The sequence below is a fragment of the Crassostrea angulata genome, chromosome 7 (assembly GCF_025612915.1).
Source record: "Crassostrea angulata isolate pt1a10 chromosome 7, ASM2561291v2, whole genome shotgun sequence".
NCBI classification, from domain to species: Eukaryota; Metazoa; Mollusca; class Bivalvia; order Ostreida; family Ostreidae; genus Magallana; species Magallana angulata.
In genome coordinates this window covers 36,614,199-36,635,607 of record NC_069117.1, presented here as the reverse complement: position 1 = coordinate 36,635,607, position 21,409 = coordinate 36,614,199, and the positions used below count along the sequence as shown (strand labels likewise).

General features: G+C 33.0%; 1 protein-coding gene across 1 annotated transcript in view; it reads right to left on the bottom strand.

The window, feature by feature from the left end:
• Window positions 1–5,372: 5,372 nt before the first annotated feature.
• The window catches only part of LOC128192146 (ubiquitin carboxyl-terminal hydrolase 25-like), a 192,244-nt gene continuing 176,207 nt past the window's right edge, over window positions 5,373–21,409 (bottom strand). The window contains exons 19-24 of the mRNA XM_052864629.1: window positions 19,418–19,602; window positions 16,222–16,309; window positions 16,013–16,092; window positions 10,297–10,423; window positions 7,226–7,412; window positions 5,373–5,943 (exon numbers count right to left, since the gene is read on the bottom strand). Coding sequence (XP_052720589.1) covers window positions 5,759–5,943; window positions 7,226–7,412; window positions 10,297–10,423; window positions 16,013–16,092; window positions 16,222–16,309; window positions 19,418–19,602 — 852 coding nt within the window. The 3' untranslated portion in view covers window positions 5,373–5,758. The remainder of the gene's footprint in view (window positions 5,944–7,225; window positions 7,413–10,296; window positions 10,424–16,012; window positions 16,093–16,221; window positions 16,310–19,417; window positions 19,603–21,409) is intronic.

The window sequence follows — 21,409 nt, the reverse complement described above, 5'->3', positions numbered from 1 at the left end:
ATACGTAAAAATCACGAAATACAGACGATAGTTTCCAGGTTACAAAGCATAAATAATGAAAACGAAACAGGTGAGCTAAAAACTTTGACCCATCCACTTTAAACGATGAAGTATCATTGAACCACTGATCAAAATTAAATGACACACAACAACAACCAAGACTTTACTGTTCCAGTTTATAATCAACGCATAAAATGTTGCATGGTACCCGATAAACACTTATTAAATATAACAATGGATAGGAATATTGATTCTTCATCCGTTTTGTTTTCTTTATTTTGACTTTTAAAAATATCATTTAATCAAAACCAGCATCATTTGATCGAAACAACCGCATTGTCTTTGTCTTGAAAACATTTTTTTCTTTCCTTTATATCAGCAAATGTTGTCCAATGCTAGTCTTCGCCCGCTTTGGGCAATATAATACTTGTATATAATAAAATTGTTTAAACAAATAACTTAAGTGTTCGCTATGTGTGTGCATGTGTGTGCATGTGTGTGTGTGTGTGTATTTTAAAGATCTTAAAACATCTTCCTTATATGTTTCTGTTGAATTTTGAACCCCTCTTGGGGTCCCAGTATTGGCCTGCATGGTGATCGTGGTTTGAACAATTTCATCCCTGTGAATGTGTTCTGAATTTTTACTTCATCGTTGCTAATTAAGTATGTAATTAATCCAGAGGTTCTCGAATGAAAGTTCACGAGACTCCAGAGTTTTAAGGAGTTTTTCAGAGTGTTTGGATAAAATTCTCAAAATACGAAAGTACTGGTCGTTTTTATATCATATCTTAAATGTTAAAACATGAAAATCTATTAAGACTTATTTAAACTAAAGGGCGATATTCAGAAAAGAGTTAACGTTCGTGTTCAACCACTCTACACGTGGTTGAAATTATAAACAATAGGTTGTTTGATAAAATCATAGCCACGTTAGAGGCTTTTGGTGTGGAATACCATGATTTTAAAAATGAATGGGCGTCTGTTTTGAATAAAAACTTAGTATATCGAGCCATTTTCTAGGAAAACTCTGCATAAAATAGTCGAAATTTAATCCTTAATGCTACTAAGCATTTTAATTGTTACAACAGCAGAAAAAAGCTAATTTTTCTACTGTCACATTTATTTCTAAAACTCATTGTACCCACCAATTAATGAAGATAAGGTTTAAAATCAATAAACATCTAGATTTTATATATGACTACAAGTACATGTACCAAGATTCTAGAAAAAACACATGTAAACTATAAACGCGAGACACGATTTTTACTTCGTAACTGAAAGGGTCAAATAAAACCACTACGTGGTCTAAATATTAATGACACATTAGCAGGGGTGAATGTGGAATCTACACATCTTAGAATGCTTACATAGTTATCTCACAAATAGGAGCATCAAGAACTTTGAAGGGCATGGTCACGATTGTGTCAAAGGATGACTGCACTTAGCACCGGGTTTAGGGCCCTTTTTGGTCGCTTCTTTTGCGTTTATTTCTACTCCTAACACCACTTTTGTTAAATTTTTTTAAAAAGTCTAGTCAATATCCAACATCAATTAAGATTATAGATTGTGATACAATAAGCTCATTCTATGTTTTTCTTTTTACAACTTTCGAAAAAGGAGAATTTTCGCTAATCTGCTCTTGATCAAACATAAGATTGATACAATTAATAGCTTTCCAAAAAGCTTGCCTGACTAAACAAAATTATTTAATGGAAGCATGCATGTATCAATTAGGTTATCTTATTAAGGATGAATTTTAATTTTCGCTGCTGATCATAGATTTATAAACGGAACGTGCAAATTTAAGACGAAATGTCAGTCTTTTCTTTGATCTAGAACATGTATATATATATATATATATATATATATATATATATATATATATATATATATATATATATATATATATATATATATATATATATATATAAAAGAAGGACTAGCATTTAGTTTGTAATTATTTAGTTTGTAGTTTAGTGCTAGTTTTGTAGATGTTTTTCTTCTTTCTTATGTAGTTTTTATTTTGTTGTCCTGAAGAAGGGACGGGTTGTCCCGAAAATTTGACAATATTTTACTTTATTGTTCGTGTCGTTGGTTATTTTTAGTGCTTTTATATATATATATATATATATATATATATATATATATATATATATATATATATATATATATATATAACACTGAAAATTCATTTATTTTATTAATTCAATTTTTTTAGGAATGTACACATATCATATAGGTGCATGTAAGCTTGAAAGCTGGAGAGTAAATAGTCGTTTTTTTTAAAACTGTATTTGTTATATTAAGATGCAAAATTAACTGAAAGGCATTTTTAAAAATTTCCAACCATATTAAATATGAAAAGGTATACAATCGTTTTGTTTTTGAATGTGTGTGGGCAGCTTCATCAAAATCATCTTGACAAGCAATTAAAAAGGGGTGAATTCTCAAATTCATGCAAAAAACCCCCCAAACCCTTGCTGTAACTTCAGTTCAATTAGAATTCTTTATTTGCAGTTTCGTTTATTGCATGCTCCTACAAAAGTGGAGGGGGGGGGGATCCATGATTTTTCCATTTATCATATAAAGTTAAGAAAAGTGCCTGCTAAAAAAAATTGGTATGGGGAAAGCAGCCCCCTCATCCCAACCCCCCATGCTACGTGCCTGTGATGTAAATTAACACATGGTGTGCTCTGGGGTATTCGCATGATCCCAACGGACTCGTCAACTAATCAGTGCGCAGAAACGATACTGCTATTACCGTTGACGCAACGATTGAACTCATCCATTGGCAGAGATCCATGGGGAGGGGGTCAGATGAGTATTTTAACATTTGTTTTGTAACAGCTACATACATGCATATTATACTTTGGATCGGATGTTTTGGAAGAAATCTAACAAATTAAGAAACACACTTGATTAGAAATTGTTAAATGTAGTAATGTACATTTAGTAAGACACGCGAGTTATGATCCTTTTTCAAGATGAATGAAATCGCCCAACTGAACGAAAATCGGGTCACACCCCGCTTCGACGATTTAGTTCCTCCAGTAAACATTCCAGCTGTATAAATATATATTTGTTTTAATCCAAACTGATGACTCTCTTAACTGTGTAATAATGATAATCGAACACCAATTATTACTTACATCGTACCGTAAAAGACAATATGTTACAACTTGCGATGATTTTGGTTAGCCAATTACCCGGTATTACTTTATATGAACAGGTCTATTTGTTTATTTAGAAAGTTCAGAAACTTGGTTTTTTTTTTACAAATGATAAAAAACTTGCATAATTCTTTTGATCATACAACTGCTTAATTACATTATATTCAATGATTTAAATTACATAATATGAACAAGGAAAGAATGATAACTACATGTACCTTATGAAGAAGCAAGATAAAATAACTCTATTAACTGCTTTAATTCTTCCCAAATGCTTTCACAATATCTTTGATATAAAGCTTCTTTCTTTCTCTTTTCTATTTATGTTAATTTAATCATTTCTTTCAAATTACTGCGCAGAATAAGAAGATCAATATACCCCCCCCCCCCCTTCTCAGCCATAACCCTTGCCTTACATGTAGGTGACAAGGCAAGATGACATGAAATATTATTAAAGGGGCATGGTCACGATTTTGGTCAAATTCTTTTTTTTCTGTTTTTGGGAGTTGATTTTAATCAAATCTCGTATGCACTTACTCGGGCAAAGCGTAGTGAAACAGTGTTTGGACCTTAGCACAAATCAATACCGCCGACAACACTTAGTTCTTGTAAATAATCGATAAATTCGATGCTATGTATTTTGAAGCATTGTTTTTCAAGAATTTTTTTTTATTAATACCATGAAAATTTTAAGATTTTAAATTGTACATACAGTTTAGATATTTTTTAAAGTCGTATGTATTCCTACGCTAGAGTTCAATGTAGTCTCGTTCAACCAGACGCTTGGCTGTCTCCGTTAATATCCGACAAAAACAGAGTCTCTCTTGCTTGTCGGAGATAAACGAGACAGCCGAGCGTCTGGTTGAACAAGACAAGAGTTCAATCTTGCATGGATCCATACAATTTCTCAGAAATATTTTGATTACTGATACTACTTGCCATGCAAAATCACATTTCGTTGATTTTGAATAAATTATAATCGATAAAATCAACTCCCGTCAGAACTTCAGTACTTTGATTATTATTTACAATGCTTTAGGAATGCATTTCCAATGACCAATAAAATTGGAGAGTCATTAGTGAAGTTATAAGCAAGATACAGGGCTCACAATTCTCTGACATGTAAACAAGGCTTGCGCCCTGTTCAATATACCGGTAAAAGTTCTTTTTCAAGATGATCTTTCAATCTTCTTATTCATTTTAAGCATAAAGAAACAGATCTTAACGTTTACCACATTCATTTTCAGTCTAAAACTGGAGTTTTCACTTCAACGTTCAAAATGTAAACAAAAGCTTTGTTTACATAGCAATGAATTGTAAGCTCTGTAACTCGCTTATATCTTAACGAAGACACTTAAATTTTGGTTGCCAATTAAAAATGCCTTACTAAAGCATTGTAAACATAAAACCGGGAAAATAATTTTTGACCAAAATCGTGACCATGCCCCCTTAAAGATGAAAGCTTAATGTTTTTTGTGAAAATATAATATTCAGTTTTTATTCTGTCAGCAGATATTTTTTTAAACTTATATATATTAACACTAAATGACCCTTTTTGCCACATCCCGCATTAAGAAACTCTACCCTATACGAGTCTTTTGGCCCCACTCTAGATTCAAATCCCAACACTTGGAGACATGCAATTTAAAATTACGATAGACGAGTTTATTTTCTTTCTTTATATGCAATCGGTTTTATCCAGCATCAGCAGAAGTAAAGAAGACGATTTTTTAAGACATTAAATGCAAATTAATACACAATTTGATGGTCATAAAATTTTTGTCTTCAAATTTTTAGGCCCGCCTTAAAGCCAGAACCCCTACCTGGAGGGGACGTAAAATTTACAATTTTGGTAGAAGGCTTTCTGGTCTAAAAGATTATGAATTTAGTTTTCCTTACAGGTGTGTAGAGAGTAGAGAAGATAACTTTTTTAACATTATATGCATTTACAATATACATCCATTTTGGCTCTATAGTCAAAACCAATACTCCAGAGAATATGAAATTTACAATTTTAGTATAGGACTTCCTGGTAAACAAAATTTTGAAGTCCGTTTTTCTTACAGATGTGAGAGTAGAGAAGAAGTTTTTAAAACATAAAATACATTAACATTATATTACCCGGTATATTAAATGCGCGATACCTATTTAATGATATATTCAATGACTTTCAAATCAACTCGTACATACTGAACAATGGTATAAACAGAACTCTTTTATTAACAATTCACATTCTATGTACATAAATATGGTACTGATGTGATAATGAGTTTGCATCAACGTCAACAGAATTTTAGATGTTAAAATTACAAACTTAGTGCTTTGTTTGGTTGAAACAAGCACAGTGATTCAAAAGAATAAAAAATTGAAAAAAAATTAATCAGGACGATCACATCCAATTACTTCCCTCTAAATGTTGTAAATGTTATAAGAGCCATTAAATCTTGTATATTTTGTCCAATCATGGGTGTAAATTCAAAATGGTAATCACTCCTATACCTTGTTCATGTACAACTTTTTTTCTAACTAGCTGATTAAATTCAAAAGATAAGGAAAGAAGAATACAGCTATATTCTAATGTTAACTTTTTAACTGCTGTTGATAGCTCTCTCAATATATCCTGAGTTATAGGCAATGTTCATGACATCCATATAGTTTTTATAAAGGTCTTTCAAGTCTTTTGATGTAACAGCTGCAATCTGAGCACTCTTACTCTCTGTTGGAGGATCGAACAACTTTGACATTAAATCCTGAAGCTTTTCAATTTTATCCTCTGGAAAAAACATCAAAAAATGAAATTTTTATTCATAAATGCAACAAATTCCATTCAATTATAAAAAAAAGTAATCAAAGACTCAAAAAAACTCACTGAGACAAAGCATCATCCACAAGAGACCGCCATTATCAAATCATATGAAAATCATAGCTTTTGATGTAATATGATAGAAGAATAGTGTAATGTTGTGTTATCTAATATAAAATGATATACATGTATGATATGGTTATTTTCATTCAAATTATATCAATATCATATAATTAGAGCATTTTGAAAATTCCCAATTTTTCTTAGTTCAAAGTAGAAAAATCTAATGATTGCTTGATATCAGCCAATCATAAAACTAGGATAAAAATGCAAGTTTTGTTAAGTTAGGATGCTTCAAAGACTTTAACCTTTTCTAGCATCTGAAACTACAACAAGTTTTGCAAGGGGATAATAAGATATTGGACCTGCTCCAAAAACATTAACAGGACATTGATGTAAAGGGCATCTGATAAGCTTCCCAAGTGTCGTCTCAGTGAGCTTGAAATGCATGACAAACAACAAAAGTGATAAAAAAAATTCAATCAAAGCTCTACTGGCACTGTACCAGTTATTGCCTAAAATTTAATGTTTGCTTTTTGTATTTCCTTATTTCTTGATATTTTTTTTTATATAAAACTTAAACTGTTTGTTCATCCATCTGTTAGATTATATCATTATTAAGAACTGAAAACATCTTGTTTTTGTGCACGCCCCGAATTTGCCAAGTTTTGCTATTAACTGTGCCAGTTATCTGCTCTGCGATAATAATAAAGAAAAATCCCTGTACATGTTGATTAGATACTCTGCAAAATGTACTTTGAATTATGCCCCTTTTGAAGGTAGTAGGAGTTATGATACAAAAAAAAAATCCTCATAAAATTATTTGTTATCATGCCGTATATACACAAAATTGTAGACTAATCAATACATTATACATGTATTGTGCCATTGGGCATTCAACTGTGCTATGCATTCCATTGTTGTATTGTTTATACATGTTATATGTAATGATATTATATATTAATATATCAAATCAAAGAAAGTATACAATGATGTATCACAAAGAGGTAATATTCTATTTTTAATTTATAATGTAATATAATAAATCAGCGTTAAACAGTGACCATTTAAGCTCATGGTTAAAACATAAACATGACAGTTTTTAAGCAAACTTACTTTTCTTTATTTGAAACAGACGACCGAATCAATAACTGGTACAGCACCAGTTAACATAGACAAATAAATAATTTACCGCATATTTCTTGTCCCAAAAACGAGCACCACTTTTCTCTCATTTCTTCTCCTGCACTGATATCATCTTGATAACTTGAGGTTAGAAGTAAAGGAAGACAGGGAACCACGAAGTCATTCATCAACTTTAAGCTATCTCGAATGTCATCTTTAGATTGAAACTGACTAGTAGCCATATCATTAAGATGCTATAATTAAAAAAAGGAATGTAATTCATCTAAAAAATGTATAATTTTATAGCTGATATTAAAAGAATAAAACCTTTCAACATCAGCTTGAAAGGAATAAGGGAAGACCAATCAAAACAAGAGGCTCAGGAGCCACTTCACTAACCACAGTAAGCTAAAACTGTAAAGCAGCTAACTCATAATGCACACATACGCACAGCAGAGATGTTATATCCCCCCCCCCCCCCCCCCCCCCCCGGCAACAGGTTGTGTGAGGGGTAACTAGTGTTGTATTAAATGGGATTCACTGCCAATTCAAAATAAGCAAAGTTCATATGTTAATTCTGTCAGCAGTGCTGCTCTACATGCAGAGATTTTTTTTCTGTCTTTAAGAATAAGACCTAAAAGTGACACCATTTGCACCAATATCATATCGTATCATGTAAGATGATATTGTATCATATAAAACAATAGTGTATCATATCATACAATACTATATCATAGGAATCATGAAATATCATTTCGCAACAAACACATTTATCAAACAAGTTTGAGTGAGATGGGAATTTTTTAAGCATCCATGAAATAAATGGAGATCAGGCTGCCTCTGTCCAGATACTGACGCCAGGGTATAGCATAAGCTCCCCAAGCCTTCGTCTCGGTGAGCTAAAAATTTACATTTGTATTGTCAATCCTCCACATTGATTGAATGTGCAAGTGCACAACATAATGTGAATTAGAACATAACCCACTTTTTCATCATATCAGCAATTGCTTAATATTCAATTAAAGGTATATGTGGCATATTTTTAGTAAATAACAATTATTTGCTTTAAGAAGGACGTTTCGTTTAAAAGTATATGTGGCGTATTTTTAGTGAATAACAATAATAAGATCTGATTATTTGCTTCATTTCTTTACTAAAGATATGACTTTCACATAAATTACGCTGTATAAGTCAATCACATAACAAAGATACAAGAAATATAAAAATATATTTTATTTTTTTACATGCCGGTAAAAAATACAAAAAATTTGAATAACCCTGCCTTAAATTGGTCACGTGACATACATCTCGGTCTATCAACAACAATGGCGACAAAGAGAAAGAGGTGTAGACCATTAAGTTTGACAGATTTGGCAAGGAAAGAAGGGAAAAAGACTAACAAGGATAGGAACAAAGGGAAGATTGTTATCGGAGATCATGTAGATTTGATGGAATAGGAATTAAAGTCGAATTAAACTTAAGTTTCCATCATGAAGTTGTAGTTGTTTTGCTAGTCAGATTCATGCTCCATGTGTTTGGTTTTTTTACTTCATAAGTTATAAACCACCAGTGGATTTCAGTTTTGGGGAGTTTTTGATTAAAGAATAAATAAACACTCTCAGTACATGCATCCCTCAGGGAGAGGGGTATTTATTCCATTTACTGTGTCGATGATGCTAAAATGGTGTTTTATCTTTATTACACATGAAAGTAACAATTTATATCTTTCTACATCAATGAATATCAGAGTTATGATGCTTCGAGTATCATCTGATATAAGAATTATCTAATTTAAGACACGAGAAACATGATTCTAATTTGTAAACAAGCTGTTCTTCCATCATGTTTTCAATGCTGGGTTTTTCTGCACTCATGCGCAGTGACGTTATAAATAGCGGATCACATTAATATTCATCAGATGTGTAGCAAAGTTTAGAGACAAATAACTGAAGACAGCTAGAACATGTTTAACAGTTTTATGGGCCTAGAGTTTGTGAAACGTCTAATTATAAGAAGCACAATGAATATTTTTACTCAATTAACTCATGTCAAAAATTTTACTCCAAATACGCCATATATACCTATAAGTGATATATCTAATCGTTAAGATTTTTTTTTATGTTCACAGCGACGTCACATTTAGATTGACAGCCTAGAGAGCTGAAAACAAAAGAAGGTGATATTTGATTGGCAAAAAACTTTTGATCTGCCAATGAAAAAGTCAGTTATGTTCAAAGTAAATTAGATCATATTAAGTAAAATTGACACGATTAAGAAGGAGCCTGGTCACTTTGCTCCCTCCTCCACCCCCCTTTTAATCGTGTAAATTTTACTTTGATCTAACTATTACATAAAATAAACTAAAATTACAAAACTAAATAATCTTTCTCTGTAGCCTTCTTTTATACTGAGAGAAGTAAAAACAACATATCTGTGATCTATCTGTGAGCTATTGCTCACTCGTAATACGCCAGCTCTGATGTGAATATATAAAATAAGTAAATTAAGTCAACATTCAACAGGAAGTTGATTTCTGATTGGTACAAACATAGATCCCATCAAATAGCATGCCCAAACAAAGATTGTGTTAAAATTTCATATATCTGTCATTAAGAGTTGCTGAGAAATCATTGACAGAAATTTGCTTTAAAGTTTAGGTTAAAAAGAAAACAAAGTAGTCATTTTAACAGGAAGTTGAAGTTCGATTGGAATAAAAAGTGATTGCACTATATGATATGGCATGCCTGTGTGTGTTGAATATTCAAGCACCTGGAGGAACAGTTGCTCATAAGGATGCGATGCGGATACATTACAGACAGACAGACAGAAGGCACACAGACAGATAAGGGTAAAACAGTATACCCCCCCCCCCCCCTCCTTCTGGGATGAGTGATCGAATTTATCGCTCAAACAGCTAAAATGCCTACAAACTGATATGATCAATGGGGTAACATTACATTGATAAAAAAAAGGCCATTTTGTATATTTTTTTTCTTTGATGCCTGAAGGAGGTTTGATACCAAATAATGGAGTATAAAGAGCCAAAATTTTGAAAGGTTGAATAATTTTATAAACGTAAAAATCAAAAATATTCTGATGCACTCATAAATATCTTTTTATTATAAACACCATTCTTACCAACAAGCATTGTCTTCTGTAAAAATTGACCAATTTTTTCTCCAAACCCCACTGTTCATTATTCTTGTCAACTAGGTTACCATTTAACACATGGCAATGGACTAAATACAACAAAGCATCTTCATATCTGTAAAAGAATTCAAGTGATAATTGAGAATAATTGGGAATGAAATAAATCCAAAAAACTCACAAAATCTTATTCTAAAGAAGAGGCCAACAATTAACCTAAGCAACAATGCAAATTTACAAGTTAAAAATTGATTTAATTAAAAAAGCTTAGAAATTTGTATGCAACTTTTCATTTTTCATGATAGAATATATAGCTCAATTATGAATTTATGAGATCATATTATTGTTTATTGGCCATTTCAAAAATAATCTATAATGAAAATGCAGATTATGAGGATTTTCTGCAATTATACACTCCAACAACAATTAAGGTTAAAAGTGGAGAAGGCTTAAATAGGCTTTGCCTGCTGCCCAATCCTATTATGTAAATATTATTTTGCATAATAAAATATGTTCAAATCAAATCAAGGTTAAAACTACAAGAGACTAACTCTGAGTAATACTTCAATATGATAGCCCTTGTTCAAAAGAAATGAGTCAAACATCTATTGAGGAGGACAATATAACCCAAACACTTCTCACATAGAAATATAACTCTATAAAGAAAAGTGAATTACATTTGGCAAAATACAGCAACCAGGTTTCTCATGCAATTGTGTTCATAAGAACCAGTACATGTACTAAGGTTTGCTTGCCTATGAACACTAATAACCCCACAAATTAAAGAAAGTGCACAAGAAAAAAATGTTACTTAATAAATTCTAAAAGCCTGAAACTTAATATTGAGGCCTGTAACCATTTTGTTTATTTACATCAATTTAAAACCATCAGTGAAAGGTTTATGGAGGTAATTCATTTTTCTCTAGCATGCATCTGTTCTCTGACATAGGTACGCCACATTGCTGTTGGTGGCTCTTGGTGGCTGGGTCTGAATGTTTTACAGAATTTTACACTCCGTTTCAGGTAAAAATGTATTTGCAACCCCTGTGTTTTGTATTGGATTAGCACTGGCTCATTCCACATGCCCTGTAAGTTTTGGCATCCTTTCCCGTTCGTGGTAAAGCATATCCAAAATCCGGATTCACAGATTCAACTTTTACATCGACTTCCACTTCAACTAATATGGCTGCACCCATGTTGTTCAACAACAAAACAGTTTCGTCAATTCATCAGGCACTAGGATTGAATGACATTGTCAATTCAATAAGACAGATGTCTTCGTTAGTCAAGTCCAGCATGAAATGAAAATCTTCAGAGAAAGAGTCTTCAAAAAAGCATTCCAAGCAAGATGAAAATGAAGATACTTCAGAGAATCAACATGTCTGGTATTGGACTTGCACACAGTATCAGAGGATGCACTGTTTCTACTGTAACATTCCTCCTTCTAGTGATAATCTGAAACATTAATTACTGTAGACTACAAGGACCTCTGCACAAAAAAACTGAAAGATAGCAGGTGAGTTATTTTGCGTCTGAACTTAACTTAAGTTTGCAAAGACATTTCAGAAACACCTAGAGCTACAACTAAAATGCTTAAACCTTATACCAGAGAAAGACATTTTCATACAAATTCTTTTTGAAAAAATAATTCCTTTCAGACCTCTAGGAAACAGACTTTCAACAGCAATTCATATTCAAAAAACTACCAGGGATACAAATGGAATTCAAGTCATCAAAATTCAGCCAACAAAATTCAGAATAAAAAGAACAATTAACAAACCCCAATAATTGCAGGAACACCTCAAAACCATAAATTTTTTTGGAATTCATTGACATCAGACACAAACATTCTCAGCATCATTCAGAGCTAAGCCATCAAAATTTAATTCCTTGGGTCTCAGGCACGCGCGCATCTCATTTAACATTGCCAATTTTATCATTAAATGAATAAAAACAAATTTCAATAGTGCGCTTCCTTATTCCAGAAAAAAAATTCCAGATTTAGGACCACATTTAAGATACTAGTACTCGATCAAGTCAGTAAAATGCTTGACTAAATAAAGAACATAATTGCAAACATTGCGATGATTAAGATTTAATAATAACAATTGCAAATGGGCATGGAATCTTATTACGAGATGGTGTGTTTAGTTTTGATCTCAACAGCAATGATTTTAGTTTTGGTATATGAAGAAGAACTTCGTTTAACCTCAAATGCATATCGGAGGAGATTTTGAACAACACTAAACATCCCATTATGCTTAAACACATATGGCTTTTTCAAGCCTTGTAGTTGAGATGTTTCTTGAAGAACATGATGACTAAATGAAACAAATAAGTCATCATGTTCTTGAAGAACATGATGACTTATTTGTTTCGTTTAGTTTGAGCTATTAAATCCGATACATTCTTTACAATGTAACTATTTATTTGCTTTAAACCATCACTTTTTCTGGATTTGAATAAGAATTGCACATTGTTAAAATAAAAAATAAAAATACCGCATCATTTTTTAACTAAATAAAAAGAAAAAAATATCACCGCCTGACCGCATCTGTTTTTGAAAATGTTGGCCTGAGAACCAAGAGATTAATTTTTTAAGGCCTTATCAACTAGAGTTTACATTGAAACCATATCATTACACCAGGATAACTTTAATTCCCAAAAATATGGAAACAGCAAATTTAAAGTAATCCAAGACAAAATCAATTCTTTACTGGAAAAACAAGCAATTACACCTGTTCAGTCTCACCAAAAGGAGTTTATAAATATATATATATATATCAACAATTTTTATACTTTTCAAAAATGTGATGGAATGCACCAAATAATCAATTTAAAACCACTAAACAGATTTCAGAGAGAATTCATTTCAAAATGGAAACTTTGCAGACAGCCCTAAATTTAGTAAAAGGAGAAATTTCAATCAGTGTGGATCTGAAAGACACTTACTTCATTATACCAATACACCGTTTTAACCGAAATTATCTGAGATTCATCTGGAGGAATAAAAACCTGCCATTTGGTCTCAAATCCTCGGAATTTCACCAAATGTACCAAACCCAAATGTCATTCCTCAGAACACAGGGTCATCAAGGAGTGATTTACATAAACGAAAGCCAAATTGCTGCTGGTGACTGGGTCAATGTTTATGCAGAGTTGTAAGAATTAAAAGAAAATTATGCTTGGATGTGAAGCAAAATTTTGTACTGACTTTGGACGACTAATATATGAGTTGTGCAAAACCTGGATACACGAGACAATCACTTTCCAGATGAACATGTATATGCATGTATGATTTGTAACAGTCAGTGTTCATACATCATGAATTAGCCCTATAATTAGCACCCAAGGTGCCTAGAAAATTGCAAAAAGGAGACCATTAAAGCCCCTGAAACTTATCCGAGACTTCTTCGACAAGTAGCCCCGTTTTTATTGTTTGACATTTGCAAACATTAATTCATAAATTTGGGGGGGGGGGGGGGGGGGTTTGTAACTATAGATTTTCTAACTATACAAGCTAGAACATATCATTAATGTAATAAGGCCAAGTGAAAATTTACAAGTTTTCAAGGTAAAAATAAAATTTTGTACAGACAATGTATGACCAACAGCAACAGTTTACTACCAGAGTGTCTCAAGTGACCTTTAAAATCAAAGTACTGAAGTACTGAAAGCCGGGCTCTTTTGGTGTGTCTTTATGGATATTGTGTAGTAAAGCTGAAAATCTCTCTCTCTCTCTTCTCTCTCTCTCTCTCTCTCGCTCTCTCTCTCTCTCATGCTTTTAATGTTGGTAAAGCATCAGAGAGCGACCAAATTTTGCAAGCGGCTAGAAACAAAAGTATGTCTGTCTAGTAGAAAAAAGTTCAACAGTTGCTGCCTTGAATTTTGCAACAAGCGTTATATATTCAATCCCCATTTCTTCAACGCGCAGCAAAGTAGTTCATAACAATTCATGCGCATTATATGGGTCCAAAATGCATAGTCTTGTTTTTAAAGCACGTTATTAATAAGAATACTAAAAAAGATAGACAATTCTCTTGAATTTAAAAAAACAAAAACAAAATGTTAGCACTTTTGACAAAGCGTGGCTCTTTGTGTAACTATTTGGTATAGTGCAAGCTTTTACTTTGACGCTGTTTGGTTTTTTGTTTACTTTTGAAGTTGTGCTATTTATAGTAACATTGGCGATTTGCCTGCCTAGAGTCAGGACTCTGCTTACAGCAGAGCCCTGCTAAAAATGTACCATGCGCAGTGAATTTCATTATTTAAATAGAGGACTGTTTGGACATAATAACTATGTATTTAGCTTATCTCAAAAAGTGAAAGTACAGAAGAAAATTATTTAAAATTTAAATAATTTTCACTATGTTGCCATATTGGCCCTACCCCAAGGCCCTGAACCCCTGGTCATTAATTTTACAAATTAGGTGGAGTGCTTTAACGACATCATAACTATGCATGCATTCAGTTTTTCTCTAATGTATGTGGGAGTAGAGACAAAGATTTTTAAAGATTTAATACATTTTCAATAGGACCTGAACCCCTGACCCAATAGCCATAAAATTTCACAATTTTCAGTAGAGAGCTTTATGAATAACATAACCATTCATTAAACTTTTGGAACATTTGGTTTTTTTTGTAAACATTTCGACATCTGCACATGTGGCCCCGCCCAAGAGGCCCAAGGGGTAATAAATGGTCAATAATCCGCAAGAATCATGCATCCAAGAAACAATTTTATTTAAATTCCTCTCGTCATAAAGTCCTTCAAATAATCAAAGTACTGAAGTGCAGAAAGCCGGGCTGTTTTTGCGTGTCTTTATGCATATTGTGTAGTAAAGACTGAAGATCTCTCTCTCTCCCTCATGCTTTTAATGTCGGCAAAGTGTCAGATAGCGACCAAATTTTATGAGCGGCTATTAACAAAAATATGTCTGTCTAGTAGAAAAAAGTTCAACAGTTGCTGCCTTGAATTTTGCAACAAGCGTTATATATTCAATCCCCATTTCTTCAATGCGCAGCAAAGTAGTTCATGGAAATCCATGCGCATTGTATGTGTCCAAAATGCATAGTCTTGTTTTTAAAACACGTTATTAATAAAAAAAACTAAAACAGATAGAGAATTCTCTCAAAATAAAAAAAGAAAGAAACAAAATGCCAACACTTTTGACAAAACTTGACTCTTTGTGTAACTATTTGGTATAGCGGAAGCTTTTACTTTGACGCTGTTTGGTTTTTTGTTTACTTTTGAAGTTGTGCTATTTATTGTAACATTGGCGATTTGCCTGCCTACAGCCAGGACTCTGCTTTCAGCAGAGCCCGGCTAAAAAATGGTAACAGTCACACACAGCAAACATTTAGCATTAAGCATATGTAAATACCGGTACACAAGAATACCCAAAAAGTTAGAATCTATAAATAATATGTGATAAGACTTTCATTTTGACATCATAAACAGTACCGGTACATTTTCCTGTATTTTTTTAAAACTTAGCAGAAGACACCTAATTTTAAGAAGTTTATTGAATAGAAAACTATGCCTGCAGCAGTCTCCCACAATGAAATTCACATTACACATTTAACTTATCATCTGATATCACATAAAATATATCAATTTCATTGTGGTTGACGGATGCTGACAAAATGCATCATATCATTTGATTTGAGAATTTTATGTGGCTAAATCCCCTGTGTACATCATTACCTTTCATTGTGGAAGAGCTGGAGTCCTCTAACAAACAGGAAAGCAATTTTCCTAAATTGATTGTATTTTTCATGCCAGTTCTATAAAAAAAATTAAAAACAGTAACTACAACATCATCTATTTAAACATATTTTTACTGAATAAATTTAATAAGGATTGGGGGTCTCCCACATAGCGGGGCCCTAACAAGCAGTATCAGAAAGAAATACCTGGGTATTTTTTTCCAGTACATCACCATCAGAAACTTGATGCTGAACTTTCAACCAGTTTATTGCAGCTTTTTTAACTTCTTCAGCTCTTAGACAAAAACACAAAAAATGACTTAGGTATATATCTAGTTAAAAAATATCAGATACATTTCAACAAGAGGTTCTGGGGCCTGATCACTCCTTGCAAAAACTAAACATAGCTCAATATGAGCTTTATTACATCTTGACATAAGCAAAACAAAAATATACATGTATATTGCAGGTGTGGAAGCCTCCACTCTTCTGTTGAAATTTGACCTGAACTAGACATTATTAAGATCATAAAAATCTAACAAGAGGCCCATGGGCCACATCGCTCACCTGAGGAACAATAGGTATGATAAAATCAGCTTAATGGAGTCATAATACAAACTATCTGGACAATGTACAATAATACATGTAGATCCTGTATAAATAAAATCCATTTTCCTCTGGATATTCTTATGTTTATAATCATTAGTCCCTTTTCTAACAGGATGATTTTATAGTCATATCATATTTTGAGTATTGCAGTTCTCAAAAAAATCCTTAACAATAGTTTATATATGGGATATAAACGTACATCAACCTCTGAACCTTCTCGTGAGGCCAAAGAATTGTCCTGGGGCCAAAGTCTGAACAATTAAAAAGAATCATCTGGCTGATTAGTTTCTGAGAAGATTTTTAAAGATTTACCCTATATATTCCTTTGTTAAGCTTTGACCCCCCCCCCCCATTGTGGCCCCACCCTACCCCTGGGGATCATGATTTTCACAACTTTGAATCTACACTACCTGAGGATGCTTTCACACAAGTTTCAGCTTTCCTGACTGATTAGTTTCTGAGAAGAAGATTTTTAAAGAGTTACTCTGTTTATTCCTATGTAAAACATCGACCTCCCATTGTGGCCCAAACCTACCCCCAGGGTTATGATTTTCACAAATTTGAATCTACACTACCTGAGGATGCTTCCGCACAAGTTTCAGCTTTCCTGGCTGATTAGTTTCTGAGAAAAAGATTTTTAAAGATTTACTCTATATAATCATATGTTAAACTTCGACCCCCCATTGTGGCCCCACCCTGCCCCCCGGGGGTCATGATTTTCACAATTTTGAATCTACACTACCTGAGGATGCTTCCACACAAGTGTCAGCTTTCCTGGCCGATTAGTTTCTGAGGAAAAGATTTTTAAAGATCAACTCTATATATATTCCTATGTTAAACTTTGATCTCCCATTGTGGCCCCACCCTACCCCCGGGGGTCATGATTTTCACAAATTTGAATCTACATTACCTGATGATGCTTTCACACAAGTTTTAGCTTTCCTGGCTGATAAGTTTCTGAGAAGAAGATTTTTAAAGATTTACTCTATAAATTCATTTGTTAAACTTCGACCCCCCCTTTGTGGCCCCACCCTCAGGCGAGCTAAAAAGGTTAAGTTTACAATACAATAAGTTGTTAAAGTTGGTTTCTGGAAGAACAGACTTTGAAAATTTTCTTAATAAATATTGACAAATTTTTTACTTTTTTAATCTTTAGTTTTTAAGATCTGTGTACAAACATAGAATTGTGAACAAATCTCTTTATCTTGCTTATAATTCGAAGCTTAACACTTAAATATGGTTAGTAAATAGAAATTGTAAACAATTAAACACAAGAAACATGCACTACATATATATCAAATAAAGAACACAATTTATTTTTTCGAAATGAATCATATATATACATGTATATACCTACATATTTCCGTTAGCGATATCAAACTCTATTCAAACTGAATAAACTCGAGAAAATGCCGAGCATCTCAACAAAACCTATTGCATTAATCTATCATTACGCAAAAGATAATGCCGAATTACTGATAGAATGAATTGTATTTCAGTAGGCACCTACCCCTACCTCAGATTTTGCTTAATTTGCGCAGGTAAACAGTTAACTGTTTGATTTACCGAAGTCTCTGTTTGATTTAATACGTAAAAATCACGAAATACAGACGATAGTTTCCAGGTTACAAAGCATAAATAATGAAAACGAAACGAAAATCAGAACAAGCGAACACCAACGTCATGTGTGAAAACTGTGAACGCATTGAAATATTTAGCCTCAATTTACTTCACAAAATCGGCACCAATATATTTTGCATGTTTCAAAATTTCCCTTCATACGCGAACTGTTGCACAACAAGCAAATTCATCATAGTCATATCGACCCTTTTTCGTATAATGTCATGGCTGCTTTAAACAAAGAACCTCGTTTTAGAAGTATGGAATACGAGTCTAGGTAAAATGGGTATGCAAACCCGGTCCGTGGCAAAATAAAAGCCGCGGCAGATCGGCAATCGTCAATTCCAAATACGCATTATTTTGCAGCAATATTTACAGCGAATACAAATATACTAGTCCATCAAATATCCTGATATTTTAATGAGATTGGCAGATTAATAACTGCCAATCTTTTGTTTTGCCCTGGCCAAGTCTTGCCTACCCATTTTAACGGATGCCGAGCCCGAAGCTATTAAACTGATTAAAACACGCCTTTCCTTTATTATTATTTTCGTAATAAGTCAGATTTGAAACAGAATTACCCCTTAATTTTTGCAATTTATATTTTCCTTCCCATAAGGATAATATATGCTAAACTACGTTGAATTTGCCTCGGTAGTTCTTGAGAAGAAGATTTTTAAAAATGCACCCCCCTTTTTCTACAATTTCAAGGTTTTCTCCGCTTTGAAAACAGATCGGACTTTTATTTCTGCAATTTATATTCGCCCTCCCATAAAGATGCTTTGTGCCAAATTTGGTTGAAATTGGATAAGCGGGTTTAGAAAAGAAGTTCAAAATGTAAAAAGTTTACAGACGGACGGACGGACGGACGACAGACAAAATGTGATCAGAATAGCTCACTTGAGCTTTCAGCTCAGGTGAGCTAAAAAGGATACCTTTTTGAGTTAAAACAACACTTGAAACAAGATGCACTCCCAAATCTCTCTCCCCCACTCACTCCCATCTCCACCCCCTCTTCTCTCTCTCTTAAAAACAAATACACACTGATAAGGACAAAATGAATTGTGGCAAAAATAACCCAGTATACAATGCATATATTTTACAAAATCTTTAAACCTTTACATGTAAGTGGTATATCAGATTAATGAAATTCATCATCATTATATTTGTGTACCTTTTATCCCCATCAAGTGGACAGTAAGAAAATTGCTCATGTAAAAATTGATCTATGACTCTTGCTGGTGCAGTACAACACCTGAGGTACACAACTGGATATAACAGGCGAGGGTCTTCACGAGGGACTTTTTGAGCAAGGCTCAAAAAAATTTGATCCATGTGTTTCAGCTCCTTCTCGATAGCCTGTTAATAATGATGAGAAAAACAAATTTTTAAAAAATCTACAAGATTACCTTATAGCTAGAGTCTTCAATTTAACCATAAGAATATTACAATTCAACAAAAGCTCAGAAAAATGGCACACAGATACAGCAAGTCTCATTCTCATGTCTAGCTAATAAATTGATTAAAAACCCTGGAACAATGAATAAATCAAAAAAGAGATGTTTGTGAAACACTAATGCCCGCCTCCCTTGGAAACATCCACACAAAAAAAGAACGTAAATTGCAAATAACTGGAATTTTTCTAAGTCCAAGGGGTATAACTCTGTCGAAAATTGCTCTATTATACCCAAAATCAAACTTGACCTAAATATTATTTAGATTTAAACCTGTATACCAAATATCATATCAATATGTGCATTCTCTGTGAAGAAAATGAACGAAAATTGCAAATAACTTTTTCTATGTCCAAGAGCCATAACTCTGTTGAAAAATGCTCGATCCTACCTATTATTGAACTTGACCTAGATATTATCATGATAAACCTGTAAACCAAATTTTATCTCAATATGTTCATCCTCTGCGAAGAAAATGAACGGAAACTGTTGGTGGACCGACCGACAGACAGAAGCAAAGCAATATGCCCTCTCTTCTTCGAAGGGGGGCATAAAAATATCAAACGCTTAATTTAAATTTCTCCCTGCTACGACAGCTGGCATTGAACTTTTATCTATGTTGTCACACCATCCATTCTGGTTTGTTAATTTTGTCAACATAGTAGCATCAGTATTAGCAATTCATGATATTCGCTCTAAATGACAAGTTCTGGAAAATTTAAAACAATATTGATCGAGACCATTTAAATTTACCTTTGACTCTCCACTTAATTACAAACCAACATAAAACGGAGCATGTCTGTTGAAGGTTAGTGTCGGAAAAATATCCGCGCATTGCTGTCAATAGATGCCAAATATTGTCGAAAATGTGTGCCGTCATTTTGACATGGTAATTCCAACTTTAGAGAATGTATCTTAAACATCCTAATTACATACATAACATACTTATTCAGTTAGCAATGAACCTGACATGGAATAAAAATTTACTTGGCCATTTTACAACATTGAATGATGGCAGATTAACAGCTGTCATTTATTTAATAAAAACGCATTTACAAGTATTTATTCTTTAGATTGACATGTTTTAAGTTAAGTAACAGAAAGGCATAAACCAGCATTTTATTCAGAGCACTGTGTACATTGTATCTGTAAACAAAACTGTAATAGATGGTGTGAAGTCAAAATAATTATTTTTGTTGGTTTTTAATACAAAAAGAGTTCTTTATCATGTCAGCCTCCATATTATTTTTCTAACTTTAAACGTGCATTAAAGCTTAATTATGTAGTTTATTTTCAAAACAGCATTAACCACTTTATTAATATAAATATGTTTTTGACTTTCCTTCCCCTTTAAAAAGAACCTGCTCCAATAATCTTAAACGGGCATGCATGGTCATGATTTTGGTTAAAAATTATTTTTTTGATTTTAATGTTAACAAAGCTTCAGTAGAGCATTTTAAATAGGCAACCAAAATTTGAGTGTCATTCGTTGAGTTATAATGAGTTACAGAGCTGAAACAATTCTTTGCTGTGTAAATAAAGCTTTAATTTGTTTACATATTGAATGTTGAAGTGAAACTTCCAGTTTTATAACAGCCTAATATGAATGTGTTAAACGTTAGGAGCTGTTATTTATGCTTAAAATAAATAAGAAGATAAACAAATCTTTTTTTACTTGTATTGACCCTATGTAAACTAAAGCAGGGCACAAG